The sequence below is a fragment of the Chinchilla lanigera genome, unplaced genomic scaffold, assembly GCF_000276665.1.
Source record: "Chinchilla lanigera isolate Chin_1 unplaced genomic scaffold, ChiLan1.0 scaffold00118, whole genome shotgun sequence".
NCBI lineage: Eukaryota > Metazoa > Chordata > Mammalia > Rodentia > Chinchillidae > Chinchilla > Chinchilla lanigera.
This window is the reverse complement of record NW_004955519.1, coordinates 1151700-1172181: the sequence shown is the minus strand read 5'-3', so window position 1 is coordinate 1172181 and position 20482 is coordinate 1151700. Positions and strand designations below refer to the sequence as shown.

General features: G+C 39.3%; 1 protein-coding gene across 1 annotated transcript in view; it reads left to right on the top strand.

The window, feature by feature from the left end:
* The window catches only part of Reps2 (RALBP1 associated Eps domain containing 2), a gene marked incomplete at its 5' end in the record, with an annotated part of 227287 nt that overhangs the window by 186132 nt on the left and 20673 nt on the right, over nt 1-20482 (top strand). The window contains 2 exon segments of the mRNA XM_005409136.2: nt 13166-13249; nt 14708-14853. Of these exon segments, the coding sequence (XP_005409193.1) occupies nt 13166-13249; nt 14708-14853 (230 nt within the window).

Below are 20482 nucleotides of genomic sequence, written 5' to 3'. Positions count from 1 at the left end.
GGTGGGTGGACATTTGGGTTGCTTCCACAATGTAGCAATTACAAATTGTGCTGCTATGAACATAGGTGCACATATATCGCTGTGATATGATGTTTTCAGATCTTGTGGGAAAATACCTAGAAGAGGAATAGCTGGGTTGAATGGGACCTCTAGTCCTAGTTTGCTGAGGAATCTCCAAACTGATTTTCACAGTGGTTTCATCAGTCTGCATTCCCACCAGCAGTGGAGAAGAGTTCCTATTTCCAGGAGAAAAGATTTATAAATGCCTTGTCAGGAGATGTCTTTGAATTGTGGTAGTGATGGATACCTCTTTATTTGGGCAAGAGGCTTGCATAGGTCATCTTTCTTACAACCTTATCCACAGGGAACATAAGTCTCAAGAGGATTTTAGTATTGGTTACCTTATCTGTGAGTACCATGTTGTAGACTTTGCAAGATGGGGTTATAATATAGCTTTAGGTATGTAATGTAGAAAGAGTGTGGCTCAGACTCAGCTCAGATCTCTATAGACAGAAATTGGAAATAGAAGAAGAAAATCCTGGTCATAGTGAAAACATTTGTTTTTTTTTTTTTTTTGTTTTTCTCCGGTACTGGGAACCGAACTCACGACCTTGCACTTGCCAGGCAGGCGCTTTTGCCGCTGAGCTAAATCCCCAGCCCCTGAAAACATTTGTTGTACGAAAATAAAGCATCCATAGTCCTGTAGTTGTAATAGCAAATCTATTTCATGGGTGTTGTCCACTGTCCAGTGGATTTCAGGAATGCCTGTGAGTTTCTACCGTGTGACTGCTGAATCCAGGGACTAGTTACCATTAGAATTGCTGATTATCCACTCCGCTTAAAGTTGTCCTTGAGCTCCTCTGTCAGTGTTTTCCTGGGTGTCTCCAATGTTGTATAAGACTCCCATGGGTGAGGGGCACTAGAGACATTCAGTGCAAACTGCCAGAGATGTCTGTGCTGAGCTAGCCATAAATGTTTGAAAGGGATTTTATTTTTGTAAAATAATCCCCTCCTACATTTATAGCAGTAGTATCATGATATGGATTGTGGATAGTCTGTTTTGTGGCATATAATCTAAATTTAAGCCAGCATTTTCTCAGTCTAGGTTTCCATCTATTTGGCAAGGGGGAGAATGTCCCTTGCATTGAATTGGCAGCTATTTGCAGTAGCAGAAACTTTGTCTAGGAAACCTATTGCATTTGTTATCCTAGTTACAATAGTAGCTGCTGTTATTGAATAGTTATTATGTAATTACAGTTAGCACTCTAGATAGATATACTCCTATATATTTTGTTCAATCTTCACAGTGCTCTGAGTTACGTAGATTATCCCAGTTTTATAGATGAAGATATTATGGCTCACAGAGGTCAAGTATGAGACCAGCTTATACTGAGCAAGGGTAAAGCCTGGATTTTGTTTCAAAGCCTGTACTTTGTAAGTACTGTGCTGTGGCTCCAGTTACCATGGGATATGTTGTTGACTTCTTGTTTAGTGGTATACAAAACAGTACTGAATGCGTTGTTGGCTCATTCCACATGCTGATTAGAGGATCTACTACTTTCTGGCATTTGGCTTAGGTACTGGGAAAATTATAGCAAAGCAAGATACAGACCCCACCTTTCAGATGCTTGTAGTTCAGTTCCATTTTTCTCTTTCACAGGTGACTTGAGTCATGGATTTTGGTAAATATTCTTACAGAGAATTCAGTCTTTTGTGCTTGAGACTGGTTGTGGATCAGTGGGGTTTGCTGTGGTCCATGTGATGCTGGGTGTTGGTGTATTTTCATTGCCTTCATTAGATCTCATACCTCTCTGGTGTGGTCTTGCCTAGCAGACATGGGGTTCAGGTGAAAATTAGGCATCAGATGACATTAAAAATACTGAATGGATACTGAGAAGCCCCATGAGGCTGAAGCAGGATTGTCTGCTCAACTCCTTAGAATGTAGCCACTGCCTTTGTGATTCCCAGTCTTGAGATCCAACTGTATTTTTTGGTGCTAAAGTAAACTTGAGATTCTTTTTCTGGTAATAGCACAAACATTGCAAAAATTAAAAAGTCACCAATTGTCCACAAGTTGGTGAAGTTCTAAAATTAAATAATTTTTTTTTAAAATGAAATTTGACTTTTGTGTTAAAAACCTGACTTTTAAATAAAATAAAATCTTATTGCTAAAGATTTTGTCTAGCCATAAATGGTTATTTCTGGAACCTTGTGGCATACACCTCATTTCTTCCATGATAAAGGGATGAGCAAACAAGAATCCTAGCTAGTTATTACAAAAGCACCTGTGGCCTATTGCAAACTAGGGCCTCTGCGACTTTGTTTTTCTTATCTCTTAAATGAAGAATTTGGGCGATCAGTGGTCCCCAGTTGGTCTGGGATGGTTACCAAAAAATCACCTAGAGAGCTTGTTAAAATATAAGTTTCTAATGCTGCATTTCTAGGTGATTCTGGTGAGGGAAGTCTGGGGTAGTATCTTTTTTATTTAAAAGAGAAAGAAGAGAAACAAACAATGAAACCGGGTTTCAATACAGGTTAGTAGAACAGTTAAAATAGTAGATACATTGCATATTGCTGTCTTTGTAGTAGTTAATCAGAGTTCAAGTATAGGCATGATATCTTGTCTAAACAATATTAGCACAAAACATTCTTTTCAAGAAACTAGGAGAAGCTAACTGTATAACTATCTTCAACTATCTTGTGTATACATATACTTTTTCCCTTTCTTCCTTTCTCTTTTCCACCACTGCAGTTTGTCTTTTCTTTCGAACAGTTTCTTCCCAGTTCACAATATCCATTGTATATTTTGGGTCCTATTTATGCATTCAGTTTCTCACACTAGTGAGACAATATGATGGTTACACATATGAGTCTGATTTATTTCACTTATGAGCATGGTCTCAAGTTGCATCCATTTACCTGTCAAAGTCTCAAGTTTACCCTTCTTTATGGCCGAGTAGTACTCCATTATATAAAAATACCACATCTTTTTATCCATTCCTCAGTTGATGGGCATTTGGGTTGTTTCAAAGATTTAGCTGTTACAAATTGTGCTGCTATAAATGTGAGTGCACACATAACTCTGAGGTATGATGTTTTTAATTCTGGGAAGATACACAGAAGGGGAATAGCTGGTTTGAATGGGACCTCTAATCCTAATTTTTAAAGGAATCTCCACACTGATTTATGCAGTGGTTGTACCAATCTACATTCCCACCAACAGTGGAAAAGGGTTCCTTTTCCCCAATAGCCCCTCCAGCATTTGTTATTGGTTGACTTTTTAAATGATAGCCATTCTTTTTGGGTTGAGATAGAATCTCAGTGTTGTTTTAATTTGCATTTCTTGAATGACCAATGATGGTGAACATTTTTTCATGTATTTATTTGTCATTTGTATTTCTTCATCTGAGAAGTATGTATTCATCTCAGGTGCCCATTTTGGATTGGGTCTTTGAACTTGAGGGTCTGATTTTTTTCAATTCTTTATGTGTCCTAGATATAAGTCCTTTGTCTGTGGGACAACTGGCTGGAAAGTTTCCACATTCTGTGGGTTTCTTTTCACTCTGTTAGTGATTTCTTTTATTGTGAAAATGTTTTTAATATAAGGTGAGATCCCATTTATTGATTTGTTGTAATATTTCTCTTGCAGTCTGGATTTTGTTCATGAACTCTGCTTACACCTATGTCTTTGAGATTTCTGCCTATTTTCTCTTCCAGTAAATTTAGTGTTTTCTATTTTAACACTTAAGAGCTTTGATCCATTTTGACTTTAGTGCATGGTGATAGACATGGGTCTACTTTTAGTATTTGGTGTGTGGAGATCCAGTTTTCCTAGGACCATTTATTAAAGAGACTATCTTTCTTCCAGTGAACATGTTTTGCTCTTTTGTCAAAGATAAGGTGGCTCAGTGTGTTTGGGGAAACATCTGCATTTTATGTTCTGTTCCACTTATCCTCAGGCCTGGGGTTTTTTTTTGTCAACACCATGCTGTTTTTATCACAGTAGCTTTGTCGTATAATTTTAGGTCTGGGATTGTGATGCCCTTTGACTTGCCTTTGTTGCTCAGAATTCCTGTTGCTGTTCTAGGTCTTTTCTGGTTCCAAATGAATTTTAGGAATGTTCTTTCTAGATCTGTGAGGTATGTTAATGGTATTTTGATTGAGATTGCATTAAATCTGTATAGTCATTTTGGGAGTATGGACATTTTCACTGCATTGGTTCTTCCTATCCAAGAGCAAGGGATATCTTTCCATTTTCTGATATCTTCTTCAATCTCCTTTTTTAGGGTACTGTGATTTTTGCTGTACAAATCTTTTATTTTTTTTGTACAAGTCTTTTACATCCTTTGTTAGATTTATTCTTAAGTATTTCATTTTTGGATGTTATTATGAAGGGTATGCTTTCTTTAATTTCTTCTTTCTGTGAGTTTGTTGCTTGTGTACCGAATGCTGTTGACTTTTGAGTGTTGACTTTGTATCCAGCTACACTACTGAATGCAGATATTAAATCTATAAGATTTTGGGTTTTTTTGGGGGGTCTTCTATGTAGAATATCATATCATCTGCAAATAACAATAAGGGGTAGTATCTAGAAGTATGGAAGTTATTTTAAAAAATCCACAGATATATGCTAGCTATGTTTGGGAACCAGTAGGCTTTCTAGCCTACTGGTTCCCAAACCACTAGGCTAGAAAGCCTACTCTAGAATGAATAATTGACTTAGAGAGAAACTTATTTATGTTTGAAGATTCAGGGAATACTTATGTACCTGTAGCAAGCTGTATATGGATGATGCAGAGGTAAGGTCCCCATGCTGAATGTAATCATTAGGTACTGTAAACATGTACTTATAAAAATTTAAAAAGTTGAAAAAATTAGAATCAAATGATGGAATACCTTCAGCTGACTGAAGGATTGTGTTGTGTCCTCTAGGCCTTGGATACACATGGAAAGGCTTTGAGAAAAAGTTTTGATAAGATGGTGTTTTACGTGGTTAATTTCTCAGGGGTGTGCAGGGTGGATCAGACAGGGAAAGAAACTGAAGGCTGGAGAAAGATGGGCTAAAGTTTTGGCAGTGGCCCAGGTAGGAGGTGTGATGAGCACCTGGACTCAGATGGGGCATTAAGATCTTGGTAGAGCTAGCTTGCCTCAGTGGAACTGGAATTTAAAAGGTGAAAGATTGGTACGATCTGAAGAGAAACCAGAGTATGGAACTGGAATTTAAGACACGTTGTTTTAAGCTAAATTTAAAAATCTGTAATTTATCATTATTATGGTCATCTTCCTTAACTGTTACCATGAATAATTTATATTGTGTTTTTGCACTGGAAGTTTTAAAGGAGTCCATTAAATAGATTCATGCAGAGAAGTAGTTGCGAGCAGCAACAAGAGCTGATATGCCAGGGTAGGAGGGAGGGGTAGAGGAAGCAAGGAAGCAACCTCATCTCTACCCTGCCTCTCTACTCTTGGACAAAGAAGGAGGGGGAGGGGAATGCAGCAGGGGCCCTGGGAGTTGAATCTGTCAGCTACTCTGAGGACTGCTCCTCTTCAAGGACTGGGTGTCAACCATGCCAGAAGGTGTTCAAGTTAAATGGAATGTTCTTCCTTTACTCTTTTAAAACCAGTCAGTAGTCGTCGTTTCCCAAAGTGTGTTCCTCAGAGTCCTACTTCTGCTGGATTTTAATAGGAATTATAGGAGAATAAAACATTGAAGCTAAAGAAGTCTGAGAACTGATGTGTTAAGGAAAGGCAAGTAGCTGTCTTTATGCCACAGAATTTCAGAACATGGAATATGCTTTTTGCTCGGTGAGTATCCAAGAGGAGAGACTAGGTTGTTTCCTAACTTACCTGTGGCTTCTTTTTGTCTCTAGGCCAGGGGCTGGCAAATAATAGCCCACAGGCCAAGTCTGTCTTACCACTTAGTTTTGTAATAAAGTTTCTTAGAACACAGGCATACCCATTCACTGTGTTGTTTGTAGCTACTTTAGCACAACAGCTGAGCTGCACAGTTGCAATCAAGATTGTATGATCTGCAAAACCTAAACTATTTCTGTCCCTTTACAGAAAAAGTTGACAATTTTTCCCCTACACAATGAATAAAACTTGTGCTCCCCAGTACCCACATTTGAGAGATACTGCCATAAAAAATCTAAGTGGATTGTTCTAGCATTGCTTTATGACAAATCTGCTTAATTTTATTTGGCTTTTGTACAACCATAATTCTTTCCTTCTACTTTAAATTATTTTTATCTCAACCATTTACTAATTATCCAAGGTCAAAACCTGAGTCCCATGCATTCTTTTCTTTCACTTGTCACATTCTTTCAGTTACCAAAGGATGTATCCATTTTCCAGTCTAAATAGTTCTCAAATCTGCTTGTTCCCATTTCTGCCAACCTGGTTTAAGTGACCATCATCTTGTCGTATTTCCTTTTTCAGTGTTCTAATTGGATTCCCTTCCCCCAGTATGGATCGCTTCCAGTTCTTTCTACTCAATGGAGCAAAAAAAAAAAAAATCTGAAATACAAAGCAGATCACATCATTTCACTATCTAAAGACCATCAGTTACCCCTATGGCCCTCAGAAGAAGTTCCAAATCCCCACCATGGATATATATCAGAGTCTGGCAGGTAAACAGAGACTACTATAGTATCTCATAGTGGAAGAGATTAACTCTGGGAATTACTTACAAAGAGGACTAGGCATCCGCAGGCTTCTACCTGCTGCAGTGGAGAGAGCAGCATGGGAGGAGGGTGGCGCTGAGTGCCTGCAGACCATGTGCGGTCTATCCTGCTGCCTTCTTCCAGTGCTAGCCGTCTCCCCTTTCTTCTCCCTACACCTCAAGCTTACGCTACCTGTCTAGATAGATATATTAGAGTATCTTTAAAAAACAGAGAAATGCAAAACAGCTACCATTTATTAACTCTCTTGGACGGGTATTTGGGAGTGGCGTGGCTGGGTGGTTGTGGCTCTGGGTCTCTCACAAGGCGACTGTCAAAAGGACATCTAGGGTGCAGTCACCTGAAGGCTAAGCTGGGACTGGAGGGTCCACTGCTGAGATGGCTGTTGGCAGGAGGCCTTGCTGCCTTGCTACACAGACCACTTGTGAGGACTGTTTGGGTGTTCTCACAGCACAACTACTGGCTTCCCCCAAACAGGTGAAATGGCAGAAAGGCCAGAGGCAGAAGCAGAAAGACCGTAGAGCAAAGACCACAGTAACATGTTTCAAATCTCCGCTTCTGGGAGCGTGTTACAGTGTCTCAGGTTCTAGCAGCAGAGTCTGAGATGAGGTTTGAGAGTGATTGGTTGATAGAGTCTGTTTTAGGAAAAAGCCTGAAAGGAGGACAGTGAAGCAAAGATGGGAAGGGGAAGATCAAAGCAGAGGTGAGGTCTCGGTAAAGTTGAGCCTTGGCCTGATCAGTTGAGGAGGATGCTGGTACATATGTTGTATCACAGAGTTATCCCGCTTATGGGCAAGGAAGTGGCTTTTTATATTTTACAAATCAGTCATTGTCTGTGTGCTCTTGGGGTCAGGGTTGGACGGTGGGCTCCCATCAGTGGAGGATGGTTCTTTAGAGAAGAGAGCAGCTATGAGTCTGTAGTAGCCAACACTTGCACAGCTGGCGAATGGCTGTGCCAGCCAGGTAAAGGTAATCTGAGTGGGAACACCACAACACCCATGATGGCTGGCTTTCTCCTGCTTACGTCCCATTTACCATGGCCCCAACACTTCAGAGGTACAGAGTAAACATCTCTGTAATTGAAGAAATGAGTGAAGAAATTAGCCTCCCTGGGTCTGTGCCCATTTGTAGGAAGCAAACTGAGCAGCGGGCTGCATTGTGCCATCAACAATGGGAATGGACAAAGCCATAATGCAACCACTGTGGAAATCAGTGTGGAGATTTCCTCAAAAAGCTAGGGTTACAGGTCCCATTCAACTCAGCTATTCTGCTCCTGGGTGTCTTCCCAGAATTAAAAACAACATACCACAGCGATACATGCACACCCATGTTTATAGCAGCACAATTTGTAATAGCTAAATCTTGGAGGCAACCCAAATGTGCATCAACCGAGGAGTGGATAAAAAAGATGTGGTCTTTTTATACAGTGGAGTACTACTCAGCCATAAAGAAGGGTAAAGTTGAGACTTTGATAGGTAAATGGATGCAACTTGAGACCATACTCATAAATGAAATAAATCAGACTCACATGTGTAAACATCATTTTGTCTCCCTGGTGTGAGAAATTGAAAGTGTAAATAAGGTCTAGAATGTAAAATAGATTTTGTGAAATGGGAAGTAATTATTTATAAGGAAAATGGAGCTAGGAGGGAAGAAAGGGGAAAGGAAGGAAGGGAAATGGGAGAAAGATGCAAGTTAGCTATACTGCTAGTGTCTCTTAATTCATTGAAAAGGAAATTTTGTGCTAATATCAATTGAATTTTTTATGCCCATATCTTGTACTCTGAGCAACTACTTTGAAGACGACAATATGCAATATATTAACTATTGTTATTCTCCTATTATTTTGTTGTGAAATTCTGTTCTACCTTTTTCAATAAAATTTAAAAAAAACCAATTCCCCATATCTCGAAGGGGGGAAGTACCTTTTTTGACTGTGTGACATATCCAGGCCCTTTCATTGCAAAATTAGAATGGAAGTGCATTTATTATTTGTGGTAGGGGAGCATTAACTTTATATATATAATAGAAATATATTTGGAAGCTTAGCTTGATTTTTCAGTGAGCTTTTCACTCAATGTACATTTTCCTAGCTTGTCACATCCTTGCTGGGTATGTGCTGTGACACATGGAGCCACGAAGGCAGGACAACATTTGCAGTAGTAGTTGTACTCCAAAAGTCAGAAGAAATTGCAAAGGAAACCCTTGTTTTGTTGTGTTTTGCAGCTACTAAACGTAACCTAAGCCGTACACCATTTTCATGAAGGAAGTGAGATAGCTTCTTGTGGAGAGGGACTTTTGTATGCCTGAGTCTCATCTTTAGTTTTTCTTACCACAACACTTGTTTTCCTTCCCTATCTCTTTTTCCTGGGGTAATTTTTGGCTCTGATAAGACTACCTTATTCTTGTGTCTTCCTTGTTCCTGTGTCCCAGCTCCTTCATGAGAATTGCTCCTCCAGGTGCTCAGTAGTCGGACCCCTTTCGTGTCAGTGAGGGAGCAGTGAGAAGGCTGAGCAGGTGTTGGGTTTCTTCTCAGCAGATTGATGGTTATATCCAGCTCAACATAACTCTGTGCAGTTGTCTGTTGCTAGTCACAGCTTGAATATCCAGGCCCTTGAATGCAATTTCAGGAAAGTGGATTTGTAAATGGAAAAAAAAATTCCGATGTATGTTACCACTGTTTCTGCATACTTCTCCACCCCACTTGATTGTTGCTTGTGTTTTTAGAGATGTTTAAGCAAAAATTCAGCAGTTCCAGTCTAGCGCTTTTGCTGTGCCCATCATTCTCATTTATCGTGAAAAGAGGGTCAATTTATCATCTCCCTTAGTGTTTCCATGAGGAGACTTCACTCATCAAAAGGCAGGTGCCGGGGTCTGTCACTTCTCTCTCTGCCTGCCTGATAGGACACGTTGTGCACACCCGTGGTCCTTGCAGGGGACGCATGCATAGACTTGGGGCCGGAACATATACCTTCCAAATAATAGGTGTGTAGGTGGAGTGCAACAAGGGGCTTCAGGTCCAAGGTGCAGTCCTTAGCACAGTTCACCAGAAGTCCTGCATTTGGGTGACTATTGGGCCCTCATTCAGTTATTAAGAAGACTGACATTTGACTGGCACATCTTGGAGTATGACTCCATTCTCAGAAATCCCCAGCAAAGTAAGGTGAGTGCTGCATTCTCCAGACTCCTGGCAATGAGTAGTTCCTGGAGAGCTTCTCTTGGATGTTTGTCTGGCACATTAAACTTGAGCAAGCTCCCTTCGCTCTTCTTTGTTTGTGTTTCCTGTCTTGGGGATTGGCCTCAATATTCACGCGGTACCCCAGGCTGAAATGCTGGGTGTCAGAGCAGTTAGGCCCATTGTGACTGTACTTTGGAGCATCCATTATCACCATCCTATGCATTACCTCTAGAGCTGGATGTACCCTGGTTGTCATGTAGATCTCAGCCAAGATAATACCTTCTCTCCAGTCCTTGCTGCCCTAAGAGGCCAGGTGTTTCTATGGTCCCCACACCCCTGCCTCCCACCATGGGCCCGTGCAGCATGATTGCCTAGCTATCCCTCAGCCTCTCCCACTAGACTCCAAGCTGCTTGTAAGCAAGGTTTGTGTCTTCTTCATTCTTGAACACCAGCACAAAGCCTGCCTGCAGCATATGTTCCATAAATATGCCTCAGTGAGTAGCAGTCAGGCCTAAGAATGCCTGAGGCTATAGAACCTCTTGTTTATAAACTTACTTTTGGAACTCGAGGCCTGGGTTCAGACCCTGCTGTGTGTGATCTTGAGTTACTTCTTTAACTTCTTGGTCTTCAATTTCTTTATCAATAAGATGAGGATAATCATTCCTTCCAGTGGCTGTGATGGTGAAGTTCAGTAATCCATGCAAAGCACTTTGAGCAATGTATAACACATAGTAAGTGTTAAATGTGTATGTATGTATTGTGGTATCTAATACTTGTAACAGGGACTATAGTAATCCAGCTCTCCTTAAGGGAAGTGGGAAGGATATAAGAGATATTTGGAACTAGAAACCAAAGCTGTTGAGTACTTGCACAATTGATTTAGAAGAGGTAGAGAGTTGTTTGGGACAAAGCATAGTAGCAGTTAGGATTACCCTGGCAAAGAATGAACAGGGAGAGAAAAGAGGACAGGGAAACTGAAGACAGAACCTTGAGAAACCCTACATTTGAGGGATGACTGGAGTCAAAACAGGAAACAGAGAACGATTACAAATGGGTGTGTGCAGGGTCTCAGATCCAAGGACAGGGGTGTGGTAGGGCAATCAAGGGTTCCATGCTGGCAGAAGATGAGTGATGAGAGGAACCTGCTGCGTGGGAGAGTTTTAGTGTCCTGGGAAGCAGCCCTTTGAGTAGAGTCAGAGGAAGAAGCCACCCTGCACAAGAAAGGCCCAGCTTGGGGACACAGTGGACACAGCAAGGCAGTTGGTTTGGCTGCAGTGTTTCTGTAATGTGGATTACCCCGTGGGTAAAAGGAGGACTGATGTCAATGAAATGTGGAAGTCACTTGGCTCATTTGTGGGTTTAACATTTTGTATTACTGGCTAATAGCAGCTGAAAGCAAAGTACTCAAACACAGCTCAGGGAATGAGTGAGCCACGTGTCACCCTGTGTTCTTTCACTTGGCTGTTTGCCTGCTGTCTCTTGAAGTACATGCCCTGCCAATCTTCGTGCATTTAGTCATTGATTCCCTACCATTCAGCACCTCAACCTCTGTGATTACTTCTTCCACTGCACGCCTCCGTTCTTTTCATAGGTAAAGAGCTGTATTTACCAGAGCATTTCTTTACTAGGAATTTAACATTTAAAAAGTTACAGTGTTTTTTTCTCTTGAAGACATAGGCACAGGGAAGGACTTTTTGAACAGAACCTCAACTGCACAAGAAATAGCATCAAGAATCAATGAATGAAATTATATCAAATTTAAAATCTTCTGCACAGTAAAGGAAATAATCAATAGAGTGAAGAAACAACCTACCGAATGAGAAAAAGGTTTTGCTAGCTCTTCCTGTGACAGAGGACTAATATGTAGAATTTACAAAGAACTAAAAAAAACCAGACTCCCAAAATGAAAGACGCAATCAAAAAATGTACAACTATAATGAATCAGTACATCTCAGGAAAAGTACAAATGGCTAATAAATACATGAAAAATGCTCAACATCTCTGGCCATCAAAGAAATATAAATTAAAACATTGAGATTCCATCTTACTCCAGAAAGAATGGCTGTCACTGAGAAATAAAAAACAAATGCTGGGGAGGCTGCAGGGGAAAAAGGCACCTTTCTGTATTGTTAGTGGGACTATAAAGTGGTATAACCATTATGGAAATCAGTATGGGAATTCCTCAAAAACTAAAAGGAGAAATTCCATTCAACACAGCTATTCCCTTTCTCATTATCTTCCCCAAAGAGTTAGGGACATCATGCAACTGTGGTATATGCATACCCGTGTTTATACAGCACAACTCATAATAGTTAAATCTTGGAAGTGGCCTATATGCCCATTAACAGATGAATGAATAAAAAATGTGACATTTATATCCAATGGAATACTACTCTGCCATAAAGGATCAATTTGAGTCATTTGTAGGAAAATGGATGCACCTTGAGACTATAATGTTAAGTGAAATAAATCAGACACATCAGCTTAAATATTATATAACTCCTCTATATAACCAAAAAGTGTAAATATTTAGAAAACAAAATAGGTAATAGGAAAGATAAATAATAGGAAACAGAGAAATAGATTTTTTTTTTTTGCAAAAGGGAGGGAGTTGAGGATGGGAGGGAAGGGAAAGGAGATGAAAAAAGAATTAAGATGTGTTATGTACATGTGCTAACTTTTCATTTGAATGTATTCCTTATGTGCCGCTAACATGTGCTAGTAAAAATTTTTAGACAGGAAGCAGGAACAGGGAGATCTTTTGCAAATGAGAAGGGGATCTAGAGATGAAGGGAGGGAAGGGGAATAAGAAAGAATTGAGATACGTTAAGTGCATGCGCTGTGCCTGCTCCCCGTGATGAGTGTAAACACTGTGTCCTGCACACACATGCTAATAAGTGTAAATACACAAAACAAAATAAAAAATTACAGTTGTATGATGTTCATTTTCTTAGTGCTCCAATTAAAATCATAAATTCTTTCCCAGCCACCTTTTTCCCGCTAGACCCTGGTTAGTTTTAGAGTTTGATTTTGTAAAGTCTTAGTTTTTCAGCAAAATGTATGTTCAATTATAGAAGAAATTCCCATGATTCCCTTACCCGAGACTGAACAATACTGGGAAGGGAGGTAGCAGGTAATAGCAGGGTCTAGGGAAAGTTTCCCCCAAGGCTCAGCAGATTTAGCCCTGCTTGGTCACAACTTGTCTAAATCAGTTTTCCCTGAGTGACTTTTTCCTAAGTGTTCTTTGTTATGTATTTAGGTGGTTGTATTTTTGTGTTACTATCATCTCTCTGATCTCTTCTGACAGTCTGAACAAGTGTCTGAGGCTGAAGTGCCCTCACAGCTGAACAGAGCCTCTTCCCAGGCTGCAGAAAGTAGTCCAGCCAAGAAGGTAAGGCCGGCATGAGAATGCTGCTATGACAGCGTTATGAGCCCCTACCCTGGGTTTCTTGTCTCTATTAGCAGACGTGTCATTTTGAGGCTCCGTATTCTGAAATGAATGTGAATGATCTCCATTTCCTGCATGTGTATTCTCTGTGAAGATCAGGATCTTGCAGTTCCTGGGCCTTTGATGCCACAGACAGTACATATGCCCCTATTCAACCCCCAACTACACATGGTGGCCTTGCTTTTAGTGAGATCAAAAGTGCCAGAAGGAGGGACAGATGCCATTAGTGAAACTCCATATACCTGCTAAGCCTTTATGAGCACCTGTTGGAGGTGGGGCAGCCTCTTGTGTGTCTTTGTACTATGATTTCCTCTTGCATCCTGGTGTTCCTACAGCTACCCAACCCTGCCGTTAACTCCCCTGGCATTTGCTGAGTTAGTGCCACTCACCCCATCTAATTTCTCACCCTCTTCTTGTCCTTCCCTGTTCCCTCCCAGGCCCTTATCCCAAAATAGTGGTAAGGCTTGGGTTCAGGAGCACAGGGGGGGCAGGGTCCTCCAAGGAGGAAGGTCTCTGTCTCCTTCCTGAACACACCATGACTCTTTTCCTTGTCTTCTGTGGGAACTAGGAGTAGGACAATATTGAGCGTATGATTGAGACTCACAAACTTCAAAACCTCACACATAGCTGGGCATGGTGGCACACACCTGTAATCCCAGCACTCGGGAGGCTGAGGCAGGAGGATCATTGTGAGTTCGAGACCAGCCTGGGCTACCAAGTGAGCTCAAGGCCAGCCTGAACTGCATAGCGAGCCCTGTCTCCAAAAGAAAAACAAAAACAGAACAAAAAACCTTACATGTAGTCCCAAATCCCCAGAACAGAGGTCAATTTTGTCTTCAGTTAGAAAAGACGCATGATGTTAGATGCCCAGGGTCAATGTGACTTTAAATGACAAGAAGTAATAGATTGCTTTAAGGGGGAGGGGAGTGGGAGGGAGGGAGGGAGGAAGGAAGGAAGGAAAGAAAAGGAAGCCAGGTGTAGTAGCACAAACCTGTAATCCCAGCACTCCGAAGGCTGAGGCAACATCAGAAGTTCTTCAAGCTCAGCCTGGGCAACTTAATGACATGGTAAGACCCTGTCTCAAACAACAAATTAAAAAAGGGGCTGGGGATGTCGCTAAGTGTGAAGGCCCTGGGTTCAACTCACACTATTGCCAGAAAAAGTAAGGAAGACTGGAATCTGGTGGAAGGAAACATGAAAATCGAAATCTGATGGCTGTCTCCCTCTAGTTCTCGCCAAGCCAGAAATCGGCCATGTATCCTTGCGTGCCGAGTTTGGATAGAGCAGTGTTCTGACCTGGAGGACATAGCTGGAGGAACATAGGACACTGGAATGATGTATGGGGGGAGCATTTAAGTGTTTAGTTTTTTGGTTTTTTTTTCTTTTGTTTTTAATCCACAGGATGTACCATATTCCCAGCCTCCATCAAAGCCCATTCGTAGAAAGTTCAGACCTGAAAATCAATCTGCTGAAAACCAAGAGCCTTCTACTGCTGTAGGTGGGCCAGCTCCTGGAGCATCTGTGAAACCCCATCCGACAGTCCAAAAGTAAGTAATTTTCTTTTAAGTCTCTTTCTGTGTGTGTGTGTGTGTTTACATTTATACTCACACCGATGAAAGGGTCTATGCTTATCTTATCTCTGCAGTGGGATTAGAGTCTTCCAGTCACAGAAAAGGCCTTACGCTGTAGGACTTGACCTGATGTAAAGGGGCAGGTGACTCCTATGCTGTAGTGTTTCAATTTGATTTAGTTCTTGCCCTTTCTCTCTCCTTCCTTTTTTTCCTACACTTTCAATACTTCCTACACTTATGCTGGCTCAGATTTTTCCAGATTTTTCTTTTCCTATTGAATCTCATGTTCTTTATGGCAAATGGCTAGCTCTGTGACCAAAGACCTAACTTTCAGTAGAAGTGGTGTGTGACTTTTTAAAGATCCTCACAGAGTTCCTGTTGTTGAACACCCCAGCCCTGAATGGGCACAGGCAGGACCTCCATAATGTCTGTCTCACCAGCTGGAACAATTATTGGAGAGAGTATGGCGATATTTGTGGGCATGGCCAGGGACTGAGACAATTATGCTATGAACAAACCATCCTTCACTAGAAGGCTTTGTCATTGCCTCAGTTTTCCTATAGTGTCATTAAATTGTTAAGGGCAGAAATCTACTGCTGTCACTTTACTGTCAGTGAGCCAAACTGGTCCCTATGCTTAATGGTCAAGATCTCTTAGGACACCTCCGTAGAACCTTGTAGGTTTCAGGGGCTGCTGTGGAGTTTCTTCTGCTTACACTGTTATAGACAGAAAAGCAACAGGTTCTGTCAGCAATTTGCATTTGAAGCCGAAGTCCAATTCTGAATCTTTGCATCCTTTTTCAAATGATTTCCCACAAATGGACAATTCCCTGGTGGTGTCAGTCCGTACATGAAGTATATTTTTTTTGTCATGTTTACTGAGGCCATTGACTATCTTTCAAGCCTAGGGGATAGGTCCCTTCTAGGGACAAAAAAAAGCTAAATTTTCCTTCATGTTTGACTACTAGCATTTTACTTTAATCTCGGCATCATGTTAATTCTAGTTAGTCAGTATTGGCTACAGTGTCCTCCAAAGTGGGTGGCAGCATATCTGGTGGATTTCACTCGGACATCTTTTCATTTTCTGTTTTAGAAGTATTTCAGATTTATTGACATATAATTCACATAGCATCTAGTTCTTCTTTTTAATATATAATTCAGTGGTAGTTAGTACATTCACAAAGTCATGTAACCACCACAACCGTCTAATTTTAGAACATTTTGGTCATCCCCAGAAGAAACCTCATGCCCATTGGCAGGTGTGTCTGATATTTGCCTCTGCACCCAGCCACTGGCAAATGCTAGTCTACTTTTTGTCTCTATTTTATCTATTTGTCTTTTTCATGTAAATGGAATCATGCAACATACGGTCCTTTGTGTCTGACTTCTTTGACTTATTCTAGTGCTTTCAAGATTCATCCATGTTGTAACATCAGACCTTAGTTTTTTGTTGCTGAATAATATTCCATTTTAAGGCTATACCACATTTTATTCAACCATTCATCAGTTGATGGACTTTTTTTTTACTTTTTAATTATTAATGTTGCTGTATTATTTGTGTGCATTTTTCTGTGTAGACCTATGTTTTCATTTCCCTTGGATATACAGTATACCTAGGAGTGGAATTGCTGGATTATATGGTAAGTCTATGTTTAACATTTTGAGGAGCTGGTTAGATGTTATTATTATTGCATCCTGAGGAATGTGGTTTTGATTTGCATTTCCTTAATGACAATGTTGAGCATCTTTTTATGTGCCGATTGACCATTTGTCTATATTTCTTTGACAAATGTCCATTCATATATTTTGCCCACTTTCAATGGAGTTATTTAGCTCTTTATTTTTGACTGGCAACTTTATTATATATTCTGGATACAACCTCTGTGTTAGAAATATGATTTGAATGTATTTTCTCCCATTCTGTGGGTTGTCTTTTTACTTTTCTGATGGGATCATTTGTAGCAGAAAAGGTTTCAATTTTGATGTGTCACTTAATATTTTTGGTGTCACATCTAAGAAATCATTTCCTACTCCAAGTTCGAGAAGATTGGGTCCAGCTTCATGTTTCTGCATGTGGATAGCCAGTTATCTGTGATGTATGGAAAGACAATACTTTCTTTTATCCACCTGTTCTGTGAATGTCCCTCACCATGAAACTCTCTCACTAGTGCAATGATCACATAGTATCTGGCTGAGAGATGTTAGTGCCTGCTAGCAGCACAATTCATAATATAAATAGTTGGGCAATTTCATACAACTTCTTATTTTAGTTCTCAGGGTAGTTTATTTTGGAGTGAATGAAGTGACTTAGCATTCATAATTTTTAGATCCATGGATAAAGAGAAACAGAACAGACACATGACCATTAGTCTATGGTTCTTTCTCAACCAAGACTTTGGGAAAGAATTAAGCTCTCATGCCCTCAGACATCCTATGTATATATTAAGCTAACTGCTCTCTTATGCATGTAGAGTGGTAGTTGCTATGTGTATTCTTTGGGAAAATTGATAAAAGAGTTATGAATCATTTTCTGTGTCATTTAATTCTCTGACAGAACACTAACTGAGAAAGGCTAAAGAAAGTAAACCAACAGCAAGATGGTCATCAACATTTTGGGAAATTAATATCAGAATTGAACCCTTACAAGAAATGAGTTTGGCTTTAGGTATTTCCATTGTCTACTCCATTTATCACAATGGAACTAATAAAATTTTTTCAAGTGAACTTCTGAGTCCAGGTTATAAGTAATAAACAGATTTCAGATTGTGTCACCATTAATATAGACAAAAATAGAGTGCTCTTAGAGTAAGCCTTAGATTTTTTTTTAAAAAGCTAGCTGTTCTAACAGTTGATTAGTGCTCTCTCATTGTGGTCTTAATTTGCATCTCCTTAGCTATGTCGAATATCTGTTCTTGTGTATATTTGCCATCATATATCCTCTTCCTGACATGTCTGTTTCTATCCTTTGCTGATTTTGTAATTTTTTTAATTGTTGAGTTTTGAAAGTTCTTTATTCTGAATACTGAATACAAGGCAATTGCTAGATCTTGTTTTTCATATATCTTTTACTCAGAAGCTTATCTTTTAATCTTCTTAATGTAGAGTATTTTGTAGAACAAAAGTTTTATAATTTTTTTTTTTTTTTTTTTTTTTCTCTGGTACCAGGAACTGAACTCACGACCTTGCGCTTGCCAGGCAGGCGCTTTGCCGCTGAGCTAAATCCCCAGCCCCAAGTTTTATAATTTTTGATGAAGTCCAGTGTATTGATTTCTTTTCCTAAAAGTTTTACTCTTTTACACTTTACATTTAAGTGCATAATCCATTTTTGTTGATTTTCATGTAAAGTAGAGACTTAGGTTGAGGTTCTTTCCACCACCTTTGGCCTGTGGATATCCACTTGCTTCAGAATAATTTATTGGAAAGGTTCTTCTTTCTCATGGACTTGTTTTTGCATCCCTGTTAAAAATAATTTGATTATACCAATCTATTTGTAGGTTCTCTGTCCTGTTCCATTGTTCTAACAAAAGCATACACTGTTTTTTTTTGTGTATGTGTGGTGCTACATATGGAACCCAAGGCTTTGTGCTCGCTTGGTGAGCCAGTACCTTACAAGTGAGCTACACCTATAGCTCAAAATGTATCCCAAATTCAGTTTTTTTCTTTGTGATGGTAGGGATTGAACCTAGGGTCTTGTGCATGCTAGGAAAGTGCTCGAACACTGACCTACCTCTGCCAGACGTTTAATTACTGTCTTTATTACGTGATTACTTGATAGGATATGTATGTCTTACATTTCTCCCATCTTATAATTCTTTTTCAAGAATTCTTTCAATTCTTTCTAATTTCTTTGACTTTAAAATACTTTTGTCTTTATTAAACCAGAAACACTAAAGCTATTGGAAGAGAAGGTAGGTAAAAACCTTTCTATGTATGTATATGCAGGATAGTTAACATGGCTGTTCTACTGTCTTGTATTTCCTTGCTGAAAGAAACTGTCAATGAGTCCTTGGTTGATCAGCTTTGTATGTCTCTATCTGTTTTCATGAGAAACCACTTTGAAGATATCAATATGTAATACAACAAGCATTGTTAATTCCCTACCACTCTGTTTGTACCTCTGTACTGTCTGTACTGATCCTTTGCTATTTTGTAAAATGTTGTCTGTCTGTTAGTATTTTTCACCTTTTATTTTTAAAATTAAAAAAAATACTTTTGTCTTGAGCTACAAAAGCTCTTGTTGGAATTTTTATAGGAATTATATTAAACCTGTAAATTAATTTGGAGAGAGTTAAGACTCACTGTGTCAAGTCTTCCAATCCATGAACATGTTTTGGCATTTGTTTAGGTCTTATTTGGTTTCTTTTATTAGAATTGTATGATGGTTTTTTAAACATGGAAGCTCCATACATGTGTTGTTATATTTATGCCTAAGTATTTAATTTTGAGTCTTTTTAAATTCTGTCACACATTTTTGGTTTCAGTGTGTTCATTGTTAGTGTATAGAAATACTATTGAATTTGGTATGTTAATTTTCTATCTTACAAAGTAACTTCTATTCCTGATGAAATCATTTATTAGTTCTAGGTGTGTGTGTGTGTGTGTGTGTGTGTGTAGATTTGTTGGAATTTTCTGCATGGAACATTATGTCTTCTGCAAGTAAGGACAACGTCATTTTTTTCCTTCCTTCCTTCCTTCCTTCCTTCCTTCCTTCCTCTCTCTTTCCTCTCTTTTTCTTTCTCTCTTTCTTTTATTTCTCTTCTTTACTTAACTGTGCTAGCTAGGACTTCCGGCACTATGTTGAAAAAGTATTGTGTACAGACATCCTTGCCTTATTCCCAATCTTAGAGGGAAAACATTTGGTTTTTCATTAAGTATGATGTTACCTGTTGATTTTTTTAGATGTTCTTATTTGAACACATGTGCCATAGTTCATCTTTATTCATCATTTTCTGAAAGTCTTACCATGAATGGTTACTGAGTTATATCAAGTGCTTTTCTCCATCAATTCATAAGGTCATGTGTTTTTGCTTCTATAGCTAGTTAAGGTGATGGATTATAATAGGTGTATATGTGTGTTCAAATAGCACATGGTACAACATAAATGTTTACAATTTTCTGTTATGTATGAGTTAAAATAAATTTTTAAAACTGTGGACTATATATATAGATATATATTTTTTTTTTTTTTAACGGACAGACAACGTTTTACAAAATAGCAAAAATCAGCACAGACAATACAGTTACAAACAAAGTGGTAGGAAATTAACAATGCTTGTTGTATTACATATTGATATCTTCAAAGTGGCTTCTCATGAAAACAGATAGAGACATGTAATATTGATCAATCAAGGACTCATTTACAGTTTCTTTCAGCAAAGAAAGAAAAGACAGTACAACAACTATGTTAACTATCCTGTACATACGTACATACAAAATTTCTCCTTCTTTCCCTTCTCTTTTCCCATATCCCAGTTGCCCTTTACCCTTGAGCGTTTTCCTATCATTTCACAATGTCTATCATACCTCTTAAATTAACTCCTTCAGGTTTTGCACTAGTGAGACAATGCAGTGCTTGCACATGCAGGTGTGATTTATTTCATTTATAA